This window comes from Ictalurus furcatus, chromosome 8 (assembly GCF_023375685.1).
Source record: "Ictalurus furcatus strain D&B chromosome 8, Billie_1.0, whole genome shotgun sequence".
NCBI lineage: Eukaryota > Metazoa > Chordata > Actinopteri > Siluriformes > Ictaluridae > Ictalurus > Ictalurus furcatus.
This window is the reverse complement of record NC_071262.1, coordinates 1,548,456-1,569,708: the sequence shown is the minus strand read 5'-3', so window position 1 is coordinate 1,569,708 and position 21,253 is coordinate 1,548,456. Positions and strand designations below refer to the sequence as shown.

The 21,253-nt window shown below is 41.0% G+C and overlaps 2 protein-coding genes across 2 annotated transcripts in view; one reads left to right on the top strand and one right to left on the bottom strand.

The window, feature by feature from the left end:
• Positions 1-1,751: 1,751 nt before the first annotated feature.
• On the top strand, positions 1,752-10,764 carry LOC128611240 (probable E3 SUMO-protein ligase RNF212). The gene is made up of 13 exons (XM_053630617.1): positions 1,752-2,459; positions 3,094-3,205; positions 3,429-3,490; positions 3,590-3,664; positions 3,802-3,858; positions 3,960-4,018; positions 4,105-4,164; positions 4,389-4,447; positions 6,078-6,174; positions 6,354-6,396; positions 7,193-7,256; positions 8,811-8,955; positions 10,037-10,764. Exons 2-13 carry the CDS (start codon positions 3,097-3,099, stop codon positions 10,185-10,187), a joined length of 981 nt encoding a protein of 326 aa, XP_053486592.1. The 5' UTR covers positions 1,752-2,459; positions 3,094-3,096; the 3' UTR covers positions 10,188-10,764.
• Positions 10,765-19,001: 8,237 nt separating this feature from the next.
• The window catches only part of fgfrl1a (fibroblast growth factor receptor like 1a), a 43,386-nt gene continuing 41,134 nt past the window's right edge, over positions 19,002-21,253 (bottom strand). The window contains exon 7 of the mRNA XM_053630438.1: positions 19,002-21,111. Within this exon, the coding sequence (XP_053486413.1) occupies positions 20,720-21,111 (392 nt within the window). The 3' untranslated portion in view covers positions 19,002-20,719. The remainder of the gene's footprint in view (positions 21,112-21,253) is intronic.

Below are 21,253 nucleotides of genomic sequence, written 5' to 3'. Positions count from 1 at the left end.
ACACAAACCCAAATACTACAACACAACATTATCCCAACACAAACACAAATACTACAACACAACATTATCCCAACACAAACACAAATACTACAACACAACATTATCCCAACACAAACACAAATACTACAACACAACATTATCCCAACACAAACCCAAATACTACAACACAACATTATCCCAACACAAACACAAATACTACAACACAACATTATCCCAACACAAAACCCAAATACTACAATACAACATTATCCCAACACAAACCCAAATACTACAACACAACATTATCCCAACACAAACCCAAATACAACAATACAACATTATCCCAACACAAACCCAAATACTACAACACAACATTATCCCAACACAAACACAAATACTACAACACAACATTATCCCAACACAAAACCCAAATACAACAATACAACATTATCCCAACACAAACCCAAATACTACAACACAACATTATCCCAACACAAACACAAATACTACAACACAACATTATCCCAACACAAACACAAATACTACAACACAACATTATCCCAACACAAACACAAATACTACAACACAACATTATCCCAACACAAACACAAATACTACAACACAACATTATCCCAACACAAACACAAATACTACAACACAACATTATCCCAACACAAACACAAATACTACAACACAACATTATCCCAACACAAACACAAATACTACAACACAACATTATCCCAACACAAACACAAATACTACAACACAACATTATCCCAACACAAACACAAATACTACAACACAACATTATCCCAACACAAAACCCAAATACAACAATACAACATTATCCCAACACAAACACAAATACAACAACACAACATTATCCCAACACAAACACAAATACTACAACACAACATTATCCCAACACAAAACCCAAATACAACAATACAACATTATCCCAACACAAACACAAATACAACAATACAACATTATCCCAACACAAACCCAAATACAACAATACAACATTATCCCAACACAAACCCAAATACAACAACATTATCCTAACACAAAACCAAATACTATAACACAACATTACCCCAACACAAAACCAAACACTACAATACAACAACATTATCCTAACACAAAACCAAATACAACAACATTATCCTAACACAAACCCAAATACTACAATATAACAACATTATCCTAAAACAAAAACAAATACAACAACATTATCCTAACACAAAACCAAATACTACAATACAACATTATCCTAACACAAAACCAAATACAACAACATTATCCTAACACAAAACCAAATACTACAATACAACATTATCCTAACACAAAACCAAATACAACAACATTATCCTAACACAAAACCAAATACTACAATACAACAACATTATCCTAGCCCAAAACCAAATACAACAACATTATCCTAACACAAAACCAAATACTACAATACAACATTATCCTAACACAAAACCAAATACTACAATACAATATTATCCTAACACAAAACCAAATACAACAACATTATCCTAACACAAAACCAAATACTACAATACAACATTATCCTAACACAAAACCAAATACTACAATACAACATTATCCTAACACAAAACCAAATACAACAACATTATCCTAACACAAAACCAAACACTACAATACAACATTATCCTAACACAAAACCAAATACAACAACATTATCCTAACACAAAACCAAATACAACAACATTATCCTAACACAAAACCAAACACTATAACAACATTATCCTAACACAAAACCAAATACAACAACATTATCCTAACACAAAACCAAATACTACAATACAACATTATCCTAACACAAAACCAAATACAACAACATTATCCTAACACAAAACCAAACACTATAACAACATTATCCTAACACAAAACCAAACACTACAATACAACAACATTATCCTAACACAAAACCAAACACTACAATACAACAACATTATCCTAACACAAAACCAAACACTACAATACAACAACATTATCCTAACACAAAACCAAATACAACAACATTATCCTAACACAAACCCAAATACTATAACACATTACCCCAACACAAAACCAAACACTACAATACAACAACATTATCCCAACACAAAACCAAATCAACTATCACAGCACAAAAACAATTATGACAATTATGCTGTTTAAAAAACCCTGTTATTATAGTCTAAATTCCGTGTTGTTTTCAGACATGTTTATATGTTTTTATATTTTGCTTTGTGTTCTCGTGATCAGAACGCAGTACGATTCCAAGGGCGCTGGCAACCCAGTCATGCACGCTCGCGCGCTTCGGTGGTGAAAACTATTTCACGCGCGTCGCTGAGTGACGACTTGACTAGCCGCGTTAGCCTTTTTCGCTAAAGTGAACACACAGTAAACGGTCCAACTACAGCCGGTGGAATGGTTATAACACACAGAACAACCCAACAGCTGTGGTATTTCCATGTATTATTTAGTGACAAAAATGACCGGACGCTTTAATAATCTACTCTCTAACAGGAGTCGAACATATTCTCTTCATTAACAAGCAGCTTGCTAGCCGAGTCTGTGTAGTTTAGCTAAATATTTGATATTTGATATTAACCTTTAATATTTATAAACTTTAATATTAATCTTTATGTGATCTTTAACGGCGTCCATGATTTATTTGGTAATGAAATTACAACTCGTTTAAACGTTCTTTTCTACCCGGGACTATTTTCACTGGTTAACTACATTACCCAGAATGCCGTTCGAGTCCTTTAGTTTCATTTTCTTGAAATGGCACACATGTCAGTCCGACTGTTTACATTCACGTATTACAAATTTATTTTATGATATGTGTTTACATTCAGTCCAGTTATTACATGTTTAATGTCTGCAACATAAAAATAAAAATAAAATTGAAAAAACTGAAGAAAAAGTGCTTATTATTCAGTATCGCTGAATAATACTGAACATATCCTGAGCAGTCTGACAGTTACGCACTGTGAGACTCTTCTATCATTGTGCCCAATGGGTTAATAACGGTTAATATACCGTGTAGCTATAAAATATAATCTGTATCATAAAGTGCATGTAATCGTGCAGAATATGTCCGCGTGGATATGCTGTAATTCGTGCTTTAAGTCTCCAGGACCGGACGTCCACCTGGCTCTGACAAATTGTGGCCATATTTTCTGCAACATATGCTTTCGAAAAGGTAATTTATCTCCATCAGTTATCTAGTATTAGTTCTAGTATGCACGCATGTATGCATGTATGTAATGCATAAACAATGAGTTGACGCTTTATAAGGTACACACAGCATACTCTTACTAATTGCAGTCATTCAGTGGGAATGACAAAGAGGAATTTTAGTAGTGTATGTTTTGTAATATTTTTTTTGGGGGGGGGGATATTGCTTCCTTTTTGTTATTTGGCAGGAAAAGAAGGCGAGTGTCTGATCTGCAAAGCGAAATGTCAGCTGTCTCTACTCTCAGACAAAGTAAGTCGCGTCAGACTTTTACCGTTCTCCTGTTGGATTTATAATACCTATGTCTACAAGTATTAGAGTTATAACATATCTTTGTTGTTTTTGTTTCAGAGCAGCTCAGAGGTCAGAGCACTCTTCTCAGATATCAGCACTACTGCCATCAAATACCTCTCAGAGATAAGCAAGGTGAGCGTAACAGTGGTCAGAGCATCGAGTAGTCGAGTGTAATCGGGTATTCGTGACGTCTCTGGACGCTGTGAGCGCTACGAATCTGACGTGGCGATCAAGCAGACCGTTTTTGTTGTTGTTTTTCAACTGTTTAGGTCTTGCAGTTCCAGGCAAGACACCAGAAACGGTTACTATCTCACTACCAACACAAGGTAAGAGTTACGAGTTATGTGACGGTTTTATTTCCACCTTTATCGTTGTGATATTAAGTGAAGACGTGTCTGATCAAACGCTCCCTGTTTGTTTTTAACAGAGCGAAAAAATGAAGGAGACTCTAATCAAAATGCACCAAGAGATGAAACAAATGTCGAAGTGAGGATTTCGATTAGATGGAAAATTCCCGTGAAGTAGAAACTGTTCCGTAAATCCTGGCTAAATGTTCTTTATGTTCTACGCAGAAAAATTACCGAGCAGAAGGCCTACATATCAAAGTTAGAAGTAGCTCTTCAGCAGCAAAGGTATTGCTTCCTACAGCTCTACAATGGGAACTTAGTGCTCTTAATACGGTCTGAAAAGAGTGATGGGTAAATTCAATTATACTGTATGTAATACAGCTTTTTATTATAAGGGATTGATAAGTGTTTGGTTTAAAAAGGGGCCAGTGAGTTTAAATGCATTTAGGGGTTAGAGTGATGCAGAAAAAGCTTCATGATGCCTTTATACAGTATGTGTTTTTCTCCAGTTCCAGAGTGGGATTACAGTCTAACAGGGATTTGCATGCCTCCGGTCGTTTCAAACCAGGTAAAGCATATCATACAGGACGTTCTCCCTGGAGAATTATCGGCGCTCTTCACGAAAATGAGAAAATTCAAGTATGATGTCACTTGCAGAATGTTATATTTTGAGCTCAGACAGTCAGGGGCTGTGTATAATTCTATTTAGACATTTCTAAATAGTGTGATTAAAATTTTTTTTAATTATTTCAAATTTAGTGGCAATTTCACGAAGCACTTACCAGCATCACCGAGCACTTCAGATAGGGTTCAAATCCATCGTAGAACACTGAGTTTGTGCGCACGGTGGCTTAGTGGTCAGCACGCTCGCCTCACGCCGCCAGGGTTGGGGGTTCGATTCCCACCGTGGCCCTGTGTGTGCGGAGTTTGCATGTTCTCCCTGGGGGTTTCCGCCAGGTTCTCCGGTTTCCTCCCCCAGTCCAAAGACATGCATGGTAGGCTGATTGGCGAGTCCAAAGTGTCCGTAGTATGTGAATGTGTATGTGATTGTACCCTGTGATGGATTCGTACCCTGCCTTGTGCCCGATGCTCCCTGGGATAGACTCCAGGTTCCCCGTGACCCTGAAAAGGATAAGCGGTATAGAAGATGGATGGATGGAACACTGAGTTTGTGTTTCTTTAACCATTTTTCTTTTGATTTGCCTTATGGGTTATGCCTTGGCTTAAGACACATGTCATTGCATTACAACCTGGAATTATGAATCCATTAAAAAAAAAAAAGACATCTATTTGGATTTTATGTAATGGACCTAACAAAATAGTCCAAATTGTTGAAGTGGAATGAAAAAGCTCGTCTTTGTTCGTCTTCAAAGTGGTAGGCAAGTTGTGTTGATCGAATGGTTTTTGGTTTACACAATCCAAAAAAACCAAACCAAAACAAAACAAAACAAAAAAACATTAAAATCCATTTTAATTCCAGGTTGTAATGCAGTAAAACAGGAAAAACACCAAGGAGTTCATGTTGAAAGTCTGAACCTTTTGGCAGAGGCAACCAGGTTTGGGGGGTTTTATGCTTAAAAACCTGGGCTCATTATCTGGGCTGTCAACAACCATCTGTAAACTTCTTAGATTGAATGACAAATGTGTGCTTTTTTACCCCAGGGAAACAGGTTAAAGACAACAGGTGTGTTACTGGGAACGAAGAGCGAATTAATATAGTTTTCTCAAGAACGGCAATTTTGCATTTATTTAAAATATCTCTTAGAGGTGTAAGTCATTTCCTGAGAGGACAAAAATCTTATCTGTAAAAAAAAAAAAAAAAAAGTAGTTAGGATAATAATTTTTGTTAGAACACCGATCATACGTACCTCCCGTTTCCCGAGTGCAAAATTTGAGTTGACGTGTGTGTGTGTAATATTTCTTTGCAATCATTTCCGTTCAATTTTTGATGCGTGCCAAAATTCCTGCAGTGCGCCGTATTCTTCATAAACATTTTTAATTGTACCGAATCGTTTTTTACGAGCCGAACCGCCTCCGTCTCATACTGGCTATGCCTACAATTTGAATAGAAAGATAAACGAGAAGTTGAAAAAAAAAATTTTTTTAAAAGCTTGTGAAATTAATCATCAGAAGAAAAAACGCCCGTGCGTTTGTATGTTCTTTTGATAATCTGATAAGTTGGTTTCTTTTTCATTAAGGATACTCATCTTCTCCAACTTCATCAGCGCCCTCAGTGACAAAAATCCCCTACTCGTCTCCAGTGTGTCTGTCCCGCCACGCATCCAGGACAAGCCTGTGAGTACCACATGGACCACATCTGATGTTAAAGCAGTCTAACTAACATCAACACAAGGGGGCACTCCTGAGTTGGCGTGAAGCACAAGCAAATGCACAAAGCAAATGAAGTGGCCAGATTGTGTGCTGTGTAATCAGTGTCAACTATTAGTGATGCTTATGTCATTGTTTTCCTTCAGAACTGAAAACATGGACATCAACAGCAGGGCTTTTTCCAGTAAAGTAAGTCGATAAGTCTTTAAAAATACTCACTACCTGTCAAACGTTTGGAGACACTCGACTGTAATGTTTCTCATGATCTTGAGCTGAAGGTGTACGGCTAAATGTTTGAAATCGGTGACGTAGACAGAAATATAATCGTGCCGACGTATTCGTTTCTTTCGTTCGAAAACTAACATTTTTTTTTTGTAAAAAAAAAAAAAAGACGTTTTTAAACGGACGACTCGGAGAGAAATCTCCCCGAAAAGCAGCCGATAAGAGTCCAGCGTAAGTGTGAACTCCTTTAATACTGTTTAAAAAAGCATCTCAGGGAAATTCCTCAAGAAATCCGTTGAGAAAAATGCCAAGAATTCATTTCTGGAAGTTTTCAAATTCTGGAAATTCATTTTCTAGGCAAAAAAAGTGGGTCTGTTTTTTGAAGATGCTAGAATATGAAATTATTTTGATTTATTTTGATTTTTTTTTTTTTTTATCACAACATAATTCCCGTTGTTCCATTTGTGTTATTCCAGAGTTTTGATGACTTTATTATTATTATTATTATTATTATTATTATTATTATTATTATTCTAAAATGTGGAAAATAAATAAAAACAAAGAATGAGTGTGTCTAAACGTTTGACCGGTGGTGTATTTATTGAAATATAACTAAACTCAACCATGCCCAAATGACCAAGTTATTCTTTCTCTGAATCTGTCGAATTTCCATGTGTAATATGCTCCAGTGTTTACAAGAAGTCAAATTTATCATTATCTTGATATAACCATCATTTTTCTAAATTCTTGCTTTCCCAAATAGCCCTCAATGCCTGGAAGCGTTTCCAGACTTTGTCTCATCAGCCCACCACAAGATGGCCGGATAGGTTAGTCTGTCAAATATTGTTCTGCTGATGACACTTTCATCCCCCCACCTCCCCCCCCACCCCCCACCCACCGCAGTGGATTCTGTGAATCGTTTCAGAAGAGCAAGATTAAGAGAAAGCTTAGTATTTAAAGAAACGTGTAATCCAAAAAAAAAAAAAACACCAAAATATACACAATTTTCCCAAATTTCCTGGGTGAATATTCATATTCTATTTTCACTTCTTCACTGTTTTAGTTTTGTACCAGAGCGAAACTAATCAACCAAACATCAGATGTCAGACAAGAGTGGGCCTCATTTATTAAGCTGGATGCGAACAAATTTATTCCTAAATCATTCGCTTTTAAAGAGCTTGTACGCGAGAAACACCAGTTCGTTCGGGAAAAAGTCGGAATCCCAAGAGAGCTCCCGACTTTTAAAAAAAAAAACGACATCTTAGCAAGTGGAAATACGTTGAATGTAGTCCGATTTATCTAGTATTTTGTATTATAAGACCACGATGAAGAAAATATTCTCCTATTAAACCTATTTCAAGCCTTTTGTACTCATTTCAAACTCGAAATACTCTTGTTCTATCGGCAGATCATTTTGCTCATTTGAAGCATTTATTCTAGAAAGACGCAAAATACTCCGCCAACAGAACACGAAAAGTATCAGCTTGAGTAAATGAGTAATAGAAATGCCTAGAAATAGGTTCAACGATCTCATATTTGGTTTATTGTAACATTAGAATAAGAAATACTAGATCAATTTGAGTATCGTCATGACTATATTCAAGATATTTTCACTTGCTAAGATGACTTTCTTTTCTTTTTTCGGCCGTGTGATCCGAGGCTTCAGATTTTATAATTTGGGATTTATTACTGCAAATGTATATACAGATGACATTGACAGGTTTAAATTGTGAAACTCGGTCGTTTCGTATTAATTACACGGACGAACCCATGAAGGGAGCGCGATAAGACTAGCCGTTCAACAAGGACACAACGCTGCTGTATAAAAGGAGTTAGAGTTAAGGCGTGTCGATGGTAGCCAAGCTGTAACAGAGGAACATTTCAGTGCACACCACGCTTAGAAAGAGATCTTCCACCTTTTAGTCATCATCGTGTCATTTTCATCTCCGCGAGCTTTGCCTTTTATGGGGCTTTGTGGGTATCAGTAAAGCAGCTATGCTGTGAATGCTCGTGCTCCCATGAGTCTGAAGAAAATCAGACTTACAGAGACTTTTATAAATCTGGCAGGATTTTGTAGTTTGATTTGGCCTACAAACATTTACACAAGTCCTCACTAAAAGATTGATAAATGAGCTCCGTTGTCTTGGCTAATATTTGAGTGAGCAGACAATTATGTACATTTGTAGTTGTTACGCCTTCTAAAGAAAGTCCTGGTTTGCAGTTTGTTTGTATGAAACTGTATAATATGTGCAGTACTTGGCATACAGTCGGTACACAGGCTGTAATTATAATTATAATTAATTATAATTAGAAATCAAGCTGCTAATCCAGTGGATCTCAGCCTTCCCTCAGCCGTGGACCCCTAGCATATTCTGATTGAGCCTCGTGTATATATTGCAGGAAAAGAAAGAAGGGTGCAAGCAATGGGAAATTAAGTTCTAAATCTTCTTCTCTAGGTACCATTCACCACAGAACACCAAGTCAGAGCACTATGGGTAGCCACTCAATACAAAGTGCCGATGTCAGGTAATTTCCTTCCAGATCAGAGAATTAGACGCAGATGAATTTAAGATCCGAAAACCATATATATATATATATATATATATATATTGTGTGTGTGTGTGTGTGTGTTGCAGCACATATACACTCACTGTGCACTTTATTAGGAACACTGTACCAATACTGGGTCGGGCCTCCCTTTGCTCTCAAAACAACCTCAATTCTTCATGGCATGGATTCCACAAGCTGTTGGAAAAATTCCTTTGAGATTCTGGTCCATGTTGACATTGGATACAGTTACGGTGACTGGGAAGGCCACTGAAGAACACTGACCTCATCGTCAGGTTCATGAAAGCAGTTTTGAGACGAGTTTTTGCTTCCATGCTGGAAGTAGCCTTTAGAAGATGGTCAAGCGTGGCCATGAAGGGATGTACATGGTCAGCAACAGTACTCAAAAAAGGAACTGGCATTCAAGCCATGATTGATTGGTGTTAACAGGCCAAAAGTGTGCCAAGAAAACATTCCATCACCACCGTCATACCACCTCCATCATCCTGGACTGTTAACTCAAGGCAGATTGGGTCCATGGATTCATGCCGTCGGCGCCAAATCGTGATCCTTCCATCTTTGTGCCTCAGTAGAAATCGAGATTCATCGCACCAGGCTACGCTTTTTCCCAGTCTTCACCTGTCCAGTTTTGGCGAGCCCATCCTCCTCAAGGTTGTGCATTCTGAGGTGCTTTTCTGCTCACCACAATTACACACAATGGTGATTTGAGTTACTGTAGCCTTTCTGTCAGCTCGAACCAGTCTGGCCATCCTCCGTTTACCTCTCTCATCAAAACAGCTTTTCCGTAAACATCACCAGATGTTTTTTCTTTATTGCACCATTCTGAGCAAACTCTAGAGACTGTTGTGTGTGAAATTCCCAGATCAGCAGGTATAGAAACACTCAACCGGCCCATCTGGCACCCAGCAATCAATCTCGCCACAGTCAGAATCGCAGAGATCATATATGCCCCCCCCCCGTTCTGATGGTAAAGTGTGCAGTGAGTGTATATTGGTTGTGATATGGGAGCTATGAGATGTTTTTTTGTTTCTGTTTTCAGTAGAGTGCTTTCCAGTAGCCTGAAGGAACCCACGTTGGCGTCCTCCAATAACACACTGTATCGCAGAGCAACGCCATGGGAAACGCCCGTATTCAAAACGCCCCCAGCTTACAAATACCCCTCCATGTCCTCTCTGGGACCTCGGCCCTGACATATTATAGCGACGATCTTAAAATATCACAAGTGACTACAGAACAAGGGGGCTATTCTTGTACAGCTTTACTATGATGCTTCCCTGGAAACACAACAGATTAAACTGAAGACAAGTTCTTGTGTTCAACCATCTGCAGAAGGACAAGAATATACATATGCATGCCTACGCATAACAACTGTAGCAATTTGTAGCTTCCCCTTTGCTCACACCACAATAGTTTCATATTAGCCAAGGCTTCAGGGTATGATATAATAGACTTTATGGGTTTTTTCTTCCCTTAAATGTCTGTGTTCGCAGTAATCAATCACAGACGTGGCATGAGCGGGCTGTGAATGTGGATTTTAATATGATGTAGTGTGATTCATTGCACGTCAGCCGCACCTGTGAATCTGCACGGAGAGAGCGTTTTATTCTCCAAACTCATAAATACCATATCACTGAATCGTTTGAACCCTGTCGCGCGTTGACGATCCGGCATATTAAAGTGATTGCTTTGATTCAGACATGCTTTTATTTAGTTATTTATTTATTCATTCATTCATTCATTGGCGTGCGGCGTAAACGAACGCGAAAATCTTTTTGACTCCCTGAAAGCGCGCACCGCATATCTTGTGCTGAAAAGCAGAAAATCGAGCGGCGAATTACAAACGTCAAAGTTGTCAAGTTGAGCTGAGAAGCATCTTTGATATTGTGCTTGAAATATGGGGGGGGAGAAATGTACGAAACGGAACTTTGAGCCAGTATGAGTCACGCCAGTAGCCCAGTCCAACTTCCAGTCCCTGTAAGGCATGTGGTGAATCAGACTGCTGTGTGAAGAGACATGCAAAACATAATTGTGTCATCGTGCTAAATGGCTTGTGTTACATGGCAGACACGACATATTAGCGCAACCTCGGAAGTCTTTGTTTGATCTCTGTACTGCCTCGAGGTATAAATGTATCTCCTTACATCGCACAGTTCAGCCTGTCACAACTGCACTTAAGATTTACAGAGTGGGATGGCAAGTGCTCAAACCCTGCACGTAGACGGTTTTTTACAGAGTTCTTTTGGGGTTTTTTTCATTACACGGAGACATCCGACAGTTAAGTTGCCGGAATCGGTGTAATTGGCGGACGTTCTTGATTGGTAGGAGATCGTTTCTGGAAAGAAAGAAGCAAGAAAGAAAAAAAAGCACTTAGGCAAACCCTAAAATTACTCTACAGCCAAATGAGAGTGCTGTACGAAATGAGAAAATCGAGCGACAGCTATTACACTGTTAGATAAAAGAAAGGCGTTGCGTAACTCTTAGACGAGTTTCTGAAAGACTTCGACGGGAAACATTTATCTTTGTAAATTGAAGCTGATGCCGCAGAAAGATCGTGCTCTTGAAGCGATCTGCTTCTGATTCTTCGCATCACACTGTATTACAAATCGCTCTACACTTAACAATGTCTTTCTGTCTTACCTCTGTGCATGTTAGGTTTGCTCTGGTAATGGCACATCTGGTAGCTGTTTTCTCCTGATGTGGTGGTATACTGTGTGTGCGGGCATGTTTTCATGTCTTGGTGGGGACCAGATGTCCCCATGAGGATAGGAATATCTGACAGTTGGAATATTCTGACAAGGAAAACTGCCTTTTTTTTTTTAAACAGACAAAAAAAAAACGAAAGGAGAATTTTTTTGTTCCTGAGATGAAGGTTAGGTTTAGACAGCATTCATGAGCTACGTTGATAATTATGTATTATTGGAGGTCCTCGTAAGGATAGTAAGAAGCATATATGTGTGTGTGTGTGTGTGTGTGTATGGGTGAGAGAGAGTGAGAGAAAGAGTGTATGTACAATAATTACGTCCCACGATTGCTAGAACAGGGCAAAACAATCTTTGCAGGCAGTTACATTTGCAGACTGCTCACCTCGATGGAATGCAAAGGAAACTCACAAAATCTTGCTGGAACCTGGCGATCAGGAAACCAGCCTTAAAGCGAAACACTGAAGATTCTGATTGTCATATTGTCCCATTAGGACAAAGTCTACCCAGTGATAATACTCCGCTGTTACATTCCTTTTGATAGGAATATGTAGTAAAAAAAAATAAATATTTTTTTGTACATAATTGTGCAGTTGCACTCGGGAACCTATAGAGGGAGTTAGAGGAAGAGTTGGTTGGTAGTACGTATAGCTGAAGTATGGGCATACGTACACACGCACCTGGTGCTCATTAGCTCCATATGCCGAGGTTGTATTGGTACTGGCCAACCTGCCTCTGGCTTTGGACTTCAAACAGCACGAATCTCATGCAGTCATTATTACTCTCTAAATAGTCTTCGAATACGAGATCGAATCCGAAGACAGACAGGAACAAAAACGTCTCCACAAAAGTTGGCACGGACAGTCTACGGCGCGTTTTCACGGCGCCGCTACGAACCGGTGGCCGAGCATTAAGTTACACGTTTCTAAACGCAGCTTGACGAGCCACTCAAATGGCCGTAATTGAACATAAGGTTACACATGTTGGGCTTTTTAAGCCCACTCAGACTGAGAGGAGATTGAACAATGGCTTAATTGTATCGTACAGATGGTCAGGCATGCAGTGAGCAAGGCGTAAAGCTTCTCGTGACGGAGTCACGGCGAAGCAGATTGGATGTGAGAGGCAGACTCGAATAGACTGGAACTCAGGAAAGCAGCAGGTCCAAGAAGCCTAAAAACAAACCGCTATACTTATCTTTATCCAAGAGGAATAAAGTCAGCCTGGAGATAGATAGATATATATAAGTATATCAGTTGTGAAGTAACCGCTCTAATATTCCCTACTTTATGGACAGCAGTTATTCTGAACGCAATAATAGATAATTATGACCCTGTTCGTGATTATTCCACGATTACTGTTTATCTTAGGAAGTAATTCAATCTAAATACACGATACGGTTTTAGTTATCGATTGGTTCAGTTGCCCGGTAGCTAAATTAAGCTTAAACGCAATATAATACAAGGACATCTGTAAATAAAAGAACAACCATAAATAAAGAATCAGACATGACCACATCAGACATAGTGGCCACTATAGAAAGAGAGGAAAGGAAAAGCTATTCACGAACACACAAGAAAACGCTGTCACGGTAATGTAAAAGCAAACATCGGACACCGTAACCACATCAAACGCAGATAATGAATCGCTAAAGACAAACACACACACACACACACACACACACACACACACACACACACACACACACATATGGCTTCTTGTGTCTTGAATGAAATCGTCCATATCGTGCCGTGTAATGGTACGCGGTAGACATGTTCGAGCGATTATGTACTTCATCAGAGAACTCGGTTCAGGATGGAAATGAGTGTAATTGTGAGTTATTAGGTATTAAGGTCAAATTAAGGTCATTTAGATGAGCGGAATTGAGATGGAAGTCGGTCTTGGCCGTGCGCAGGTACAACTTTCAAATGGAGAATAGAAAGACACTGCCAACAATAACATTAGGAAAGGAAGTGCCAAGCTTCGTTGGCACCAAATCCATCAAACCCTGGCACAGGAATATACAATAAACATCTGATTACATTCACATTTATTCCTTTTGGCAGGAGCTTTTATCCAGTGTGACGCAGAACACAATCCGAGCGCAGAACGGAGCGGTTGATGGTCATGCTCAGTGGTCCAGCCGTGGCTCTGGGGGAGTCGTGGAACTTTCAGGTCACAAATATGTTTGTGTAGTGAAGGTCGCACAACCGCTCATTTTACCAGTCGATTAGTAGTTCAAAAAAAACGTAGTCGACTGCTCATCTTTCCCGTAGTTAAAGCGGATAACTGTTTCAGGACGTGGCTAATTTTAGGCTGTGTATTTATCTGTGCAGCGAAGAACGAGTCACTTCAGCTGACGGTCACACACAAGCTACAAGGTGCGGGATCCTGTTATAGTTTAACGGTGTGTATGGAGGACACGTTTTCGCCAGCGGCGTTTAGGAGGTTCTTCCGACACTGTCGACTACAACCTCGGTAGCATCCGAAAGCTATTCTGGACCAGCCTGACATGCACCGCCGATACGAGTCTAAGCTAGCCGAGCGGGATTGGATAAGTGATTTGCAACCCGCGGCTCCGAAAGCGTTCTTTTGCGCAATTCACACGGTTTTATTTCGCTTGAACAATAACAACTTCCTCCTGGAGTCGTCGCTTGAATAACCAATTCATACAAACCAATGTCAAAGTGTTATCGGTCCGTACATCCACCCATACCCGTACCCGTACCGCTTATCCTGGACAGGGTCGTGGGGGAGCCTGGATTCTATCCCAGGGAACTCGGGGTACAAGGCGGAGTCATCGCAGGGCACAATCACACGCACATTCGTACATAGTTCGGAAATGGTCTGTGGACTGGGGGAGGAAACCGGAGTACCCGGAGGAAACCCCCATAGCACTGTGAGAACGTGCGAACTTCGTGCACACAGGGTGGAGGTGGGATTTGAGCCCCCAGCCCTGGAGGTGTGAGGCATACATGCTACCCACGAAGCCCCGCCCCCAACCCCCGTGTTAATGGTCCATTAAAAGACTATTTCTTTTCCCAGCATCGTGTTGTGCTTCATCTACTCTCAAATATTTTCAGACTAACAAATTAGCTTTAGTCTGCTTTCTTTACTGCCCGTCTGCCTCACTGTTCTTTCCAGAACCCCGATTAGTCAACATCCCCACAGCGCTGGCTAGTGTATGTATTCGTCAACTAGTTGACTAGCCTGTGCAACCCCTACTGTTTACAATGTGGGATTTAAATGCGTGAGTGATTAATATCTACTCTACATACCACGTCTCTCTCTCTCTCTCTCTCTCTCTCTCTCTCTCTCTCTCTCTGTATTTGTGCTCTTTGCAGAACATGACAGATAATGGATGCATGTGAATAGAAAGCGGTTTTCATCACTTCACATGCCACGATTTGCCCAAACCGGTAACTCACATTCGTGTGTGTTTCCTTTGTGTTGCCTACAGCAACGAGGGCCGCGCCGGTAGTTCATGGAAATGCACAGCTCTGCGAAAGGGACTAGGTGCGAACAGACACTATTGTACACGTGAAACATGCATGAACTCTCGGGCTCGGCGGGGATTTGGGGTAATTTCCTGCTCCAGACCCATCGAGAGCGAGCGTCAGGCCCTCGAGCAGCTGTCATTGTGTCATTGCGGAAACAAAAATCTAAATCAGACCTTCGCTTTTGTACAGCCTCGGGCCGAACAAACGAGACGTGCCACCTAGGAGAGATAAAGCGAGCACCTCCGAAAGTCATTATTCCAAAACCTCGGCTGTTTTTATACAACAGAGAGCCTTTGTGCGATGGTAATGAAATGATTTACACACCAACGTTCTGACCACAACATCTTGAATCGTTTATTCGCATGCAGGTAGAACTCTTTTTTTTTTTTTTTTCTTCCCCATGCAGTGTTGTGCTGATGTTTTTGTTTTCGCGTTCAGAAACGGCAACAGTGCAACATGTTCTCAGTAGTCACATGGGGCTGCTTTCACACTCGTAACGAAGGACCGCAATAATCGCTCACAGGAACATTCACTGACAGGAAGTACTACAGTTAGACTCCTAATATGTACATATCTTATCCACACTGTTGCCTGGAGGCAACATCAATAACACACTGGGGTTCAGGGGTAAAAGGTCATATGTGGAATGACAGGAATAGACAGACGGACAGACAGACGAATAGATAGATAGATAGACAGACAGATAGATAGATAGACAGATAGATAGATAGATAGACAGACAGATAGATAGACAGACAGATAGATACACACATGAATAGATAGATAGATAGATAGACAGACAGATAGATAGAAAGATGAATAGATAGATAGACAGACAGATAGATAGATAGACAGACAGACAGACAGATAGAGACAGACAGATAGACAGACAGATAGACAGACAGATAGATAGATAGATAGATAGACAGACAGATAGATAGATAGACAGATAGAAAGATGAATAGATAGATAGACAGATTAATAGATCGAAAGATAGACATACTGATAAATAGATACAGGAAGACAGGTAGATAGATAGAAAGATGAATAGATCGATAGACAGATAGATAGATAGAAAGATGAATAGATAGATAGACAGATAGACAGACAGATAGATAGATAGAAAGATAAATAGATAGATAGACAGATTAATAGATCGAAAGATGGACATACTGATAAATAGATACAGGAAGACAGGTAGACAGATAGATAGATAGACAGATAGAAAGATGAATAGATAGATAGATAGACAGACAGATAGATAGATAGACAGACAGATAGAAAGATGAATAGATAGATAGACAGATTAATAGATCAAAAGATAGACATACTGATAAATAGATACAGGAAGACAGGTAGACAGATAGATAGATGAATAGATAGATAGACAGACAGACAGATAGACAGACAGATAGATAGATAGAAAGATGAATAGATAGAAAGATGAATAGATAGACAGATTAATAGATCGAAAGATGGACATACTGATAAATAGATACAGGAAGACAGGTAGACAGATAGACAGGTAGACAGATAGATAGATAGATAGATAGATAGATAGATAGATAATATGTACAAGTAGAGCAGATCTGTCAGATGAGAAAGGGAAATGCTAGCTATCGAGCTGCTAAATACTTATTTCACTAAAAAAGTCGTCTTTTTGATGTTTTTTCAGATCTCTCCGTACGATCTGATCTCTCCTGGTAGTCATGTTGATGAAGGTCTGTGTACTCGAACACGCTACACGTCTTGGTATAAAAAAGGTTGTCTTCTTCATTTAGTCCTGCGAGTGTGCAGACATTTGCACTCCACAATAGACGGAGTATATCACACACACACACACACACACACACACACACACACTCGCACGTATGCGATATGTCCTGAAGGTCTAAAGTTCATGAGAAGAGGCGCGGACATGTAAAAGCGAACGCGGTCCTCTGCACGCGCTTGCTCAGTGTTTCCTCGCTGCCTCTTCTGTAACCTCCGTGCTGCTTCATCTCCAGCGTTCCTTCCAACAAAACCCGTCAACAGATGTAATGATTTCTCCCGTATCATTCACGGCACCGTACACACGACTTTCACTGCGCCTGAGATCAATTAACGTCCTGCAATTACGCAAGCGAAAGACAATATATACGTGGCCTCGACCTGCACTCCTCTGAGTAATTACAGGAAATAAGCTAAACTGAGAGGACGCTCTCGGAAGGCCGGGGTTTAATGTGAGCAGCGTGTTCCACCACCTGTTCACCACGGTACCGGTGTTTTCTCTGTTCACCAAGCGCTCTGGTTTCTTTCAACCGATCACTGAGTGGCATTCATGAAAGGCAGAAGAAAAGCAGCTCATCATCATCATCATCATCCTCATCATCCTGCACCTTCAAAGCACTAACAGAAAACGTTTCCCCTGGACAGAACTAAGACGTGACTCCAAAGGATGAAGGGAACAAGTACGGGGACGGACGAGCGGAAGACTCGCACGCGCTTCCTCACCCATTCGTGCAGGCGCAGATGTCCCGCATGCGCATGCCTTTGAAGACCCCGTGCGTGAGTGATGTCAGCGCGGCTGCCGAGAGATTCCTTTCCTCTCAGGCAGAGCCTTGGCAGGATGTGTAAAGAAAGGGCCGAAAGACAACACCGAGATTAGGCTGCTTTTGTCACGGTTTTGTGGAAGACTTTAAAGGCCTTGGCTCCACTCCCATCTTACAGATTCTTCCCACCCACCCCCACCCCCCACCCCCACCTCCCACCCCCACCTCCATCTCTCTCTCTATCTCTCTCTTTCTTCCTCTCTTTCCGCGTTACTCCCTTTCATACCAGCAAGGTAAACATCGAAGAGGAACCGCTTGTGCACACTATTCCAAAAGCCCCCGCCCCTTTGTTTTTATTTTTCGGCCTTTCAAACCGCCGCTTTGTTGCGGAACCGTTTCGGATTGTCTGAAAGGAGACCGAAATGCAAACAGAGGGCTCATTCTTTGAAAGGAGCGAGCAGGTATTCCCAGGTGTTGCCTTCACAGATGCATAGAGTTTCCGTTTCAGTGTGAATCCATGAAGGCGCTCGTTCTCCTCTACACGCACGGCTGTTCCAAAAAAAAAACAACACAAAAGAGGAGAACGTCGAGGAATGTAGAGTCGCAGATGCACAACCGTGGAACCGAGTACAGCTTGGTCCCTGATTAAATACGTCTTTATTTATACATATGAAAATAAATAAATATCTATTTTTACATGTGTAAATAAATGACACGACATACTTTTTAACCATTAATATTTACCGTCGAGGTCATGAGTTTACATCCGCCTTGCAGAGTGTGCCGAATGTTCATCATTTGTAAATAATAATAATAATAATAATAATATTAATAATAATAGGGATCATATATCAAAATTGCAATAAGTTTTTTTATTTATTATTTAGTCCCAATAATAACCGAATTTACCCAAACGAACCGGTTTAAAAGTTTACACACCCTCGGTTGTTAATACTGCGCGTGCGTCGATACCTGGATTATCGGCGACGTGACGTTTTGATGTTTTGGTGCGACGGTTGTTCACGGGTCCCTTCGTTTGTCCCGAGCGGTTAAACGTTCTTCAGAAAGGAAGAAAGAAAGAAAATAAATAAAAAAATCCTCCAGGTCCGGCACACTGTTCTCTTTTCCAGCATCTTCTGCGTATCTGAGCCCCTTTCCAACAGCGGCTCCGTGACGTCGAGTCGAAACCCATCGTTTCACACCGAGGACGACCGAGGGACTCGTACACGACCGTTACAAAAACAAGACAACTTGAGCCACAAGAAGAAAAAAAAAAAAAAGATTGATCATTTTATTGGAAACGATTTTAACTGTGACAAACGTAACATCTTTACCACGTAAAAAGAGGCCTGACTGTACAAGATTGTCCGTACAAAGATAACTAAAATTCTAACTTTTTTTTTATTTAATTTTTTTAAAATGCACATATAAATATTTTACACTTATGATATATGCTACATAGCTTACATCGCAGCTATATATAAAAAAAAAAAAACAACAACAACAACATAATAATAATAATAATCAAAAATAAAACCATAATCTATATCTTGTTTTGTTTTATTTGGTTCAAAACATTTATATAATGCCCAATTTACGGTCACAAAAATATAACGCTAGCAAATAAATTAACTACACCTGTTAACTTGGAGCGTGAGACGGGGGTTTTTGCGTCCGGAGCGATTCCCAACAACACCGGAACACCGAAATCGTTCTCGCTGCTGCGGATGGAACCGCCGAATAAGTGCGTTAACATGGGTTCCAAAACTCGGCAGTGTGTTCTGCACGTCCACGTTTGGGCAATCACGGATAAAGCAGGGACGACGGGGCGGGGAACGGCGTTCTCGCACCGTCGCGGCGTTTCGGTCTGATTTTAAAGCCCTAGCACCAAAAACACAGGAAGGGCGGGCTGCCGTTACTCGAGCAGTCAAAGGCATTGTTGCACAGTTTTTCATAATATAGTGGTCAAGATAATAAAAACGTGTCCAAAGGCAAACCAGTTCGATCTAAAGGGCACCTGAGAGAAAGGAATTCGTATCGTTATTCCGTACCTGAACCTTTATAACGGATATCACTAAAGACTTTTATCAAAAATTAAAAAAAAAAAAAGAACAACAACCAGGCACTTGTGTTGTTTTTAATCCATTAAGTGGAGCTACACTTAAAAGAGAGAGACACTTAAACATCCGACTACGTTTGCAAAAGACCGATAACGCGACGTTCACGTACCGAAGACGGAATTCCCGACCGATACGCGGAAGCTCACGGAATCGGCGGGAACTTACACGGACATACAGTATAGACTCTCATGCGGTCGGTTAGGAGTAAAGGGCGTGTCAGCATCCGCGTTTAATCCGAATTTGGCGTATGCAGAGTTCGTAAAATAGCGTATACCTGCAAACACCTACGCTGACGGACAGTTTCGGTTTAGCTCGCGGTAAGACAGACAGTTCTCGATGTCATTTGGTGCTAATGGAAAACGTTCCCGTTTGGCCACGTCCACAGACCGAGGATTTGTGGACGAGCGTTAAAGCTGACTGATCAAAGAGGCGGCGGTTCACGAGGCCGAAAAGACCAAGCTCAGTGTTCGCAACAGTACATTCACTTTTTTCTTCTTCTTCTTCTTCTTCTTCTTCCATTGACCGTGCACATGGTCCAGGACTGACCTGAAAATGTGCTGTTCTGTTTAGCTTTGTGTGAAACAGTTGCTCATGTTGTGTTCTCCTTTAGCCATGTCTCATGGTAATCTTGTGGAAGTATGCTCTTGATATCCCGTAAGGAAAACGGTTTTCCGGCTCGTGTATTCGTACGGGTTCGTGTTCTCCAGAACGAGCGGCGCGGCCCGGCCCGGCCCGGCCCGAGCGTTCTCGCTTGAAGTCGGTTGAAGTTCTGCAGATTCCGAACGATGCGATGAGAAACTGCCACTGGTGAGGTCGCTGTCGAGGGATGAAGAAGCACGGTTCTTGAAGAGGAACCCTGCGGGACTATCGGGAGGCTAACACTGGTAGTGGATGTGCTGGTGTTGGTGCACTTTCCCGTCCACGTGCGAGTGTGTGTGCGTGTGGATGTCTGTGAAGATCTTCGGGTAGACCTTGGGGCCGAGCAGGAGCTGCTGCTGCTGCTGTTGATTCAGGTACTCCTCGTAGCTCACCGAGCCCGTGCAGTCCTTATCGGCTCCCGGCAGCGGCCGCTCTCGAGGAGGCTGGCGATGGCCGTTGGCCTGGGCGGAGACGATGGCTCCTGAGGAACAGTGCTTTTTAGACTGGCAGAACCACAGAAGGACGGTGCCCAGGATGAAGACCACGCCGGCGGGAATGCCGATGATGACGGGCCAGGGAAGCCCAGGAGACGAGACCGCCGGGGCGTACGGGAAGTGCGGCTTATTGTCTAAAACATAAAGAGGAAGAGACAGAACTTGTTTAAAAAAAAAAAAAAACGTTCGAGATCTGTTTTGAGAACATTTCATTACAGTCCGTTCGATAAAATCCGTTCAATTTATCTCCTTTAATCTACTCGAAAACTTTACATC

What these genes read in the sequence shown, in the direction of transcription:
- LOC128611240 (XM_053630617.1), top strand. Translation starts at nt 3,097, where the DNA reads ATGTCCGCGTGGATATGCTGTAATTCGTGCTTTAAGTCTCCAGGACCG. An exon ending in GAGATGAAACAAATGTCGAA is followed by an intron (nt 4,019 to 4,104) that starts GTGAGGATTTCG and finishes TGTTCTACGCAG; the next exon opens with AAAAATTACCGAGCAGAAGG. An exon ending in GCAGGGCTTTTTCCAGTAAA is followed by an intron (nt 6,397 to 7,192) that starts GTAAGTCGATAA and finishes TTTCCCAAATAG; the next exon opens with CCCTCAATGCCTGGAAGCGT.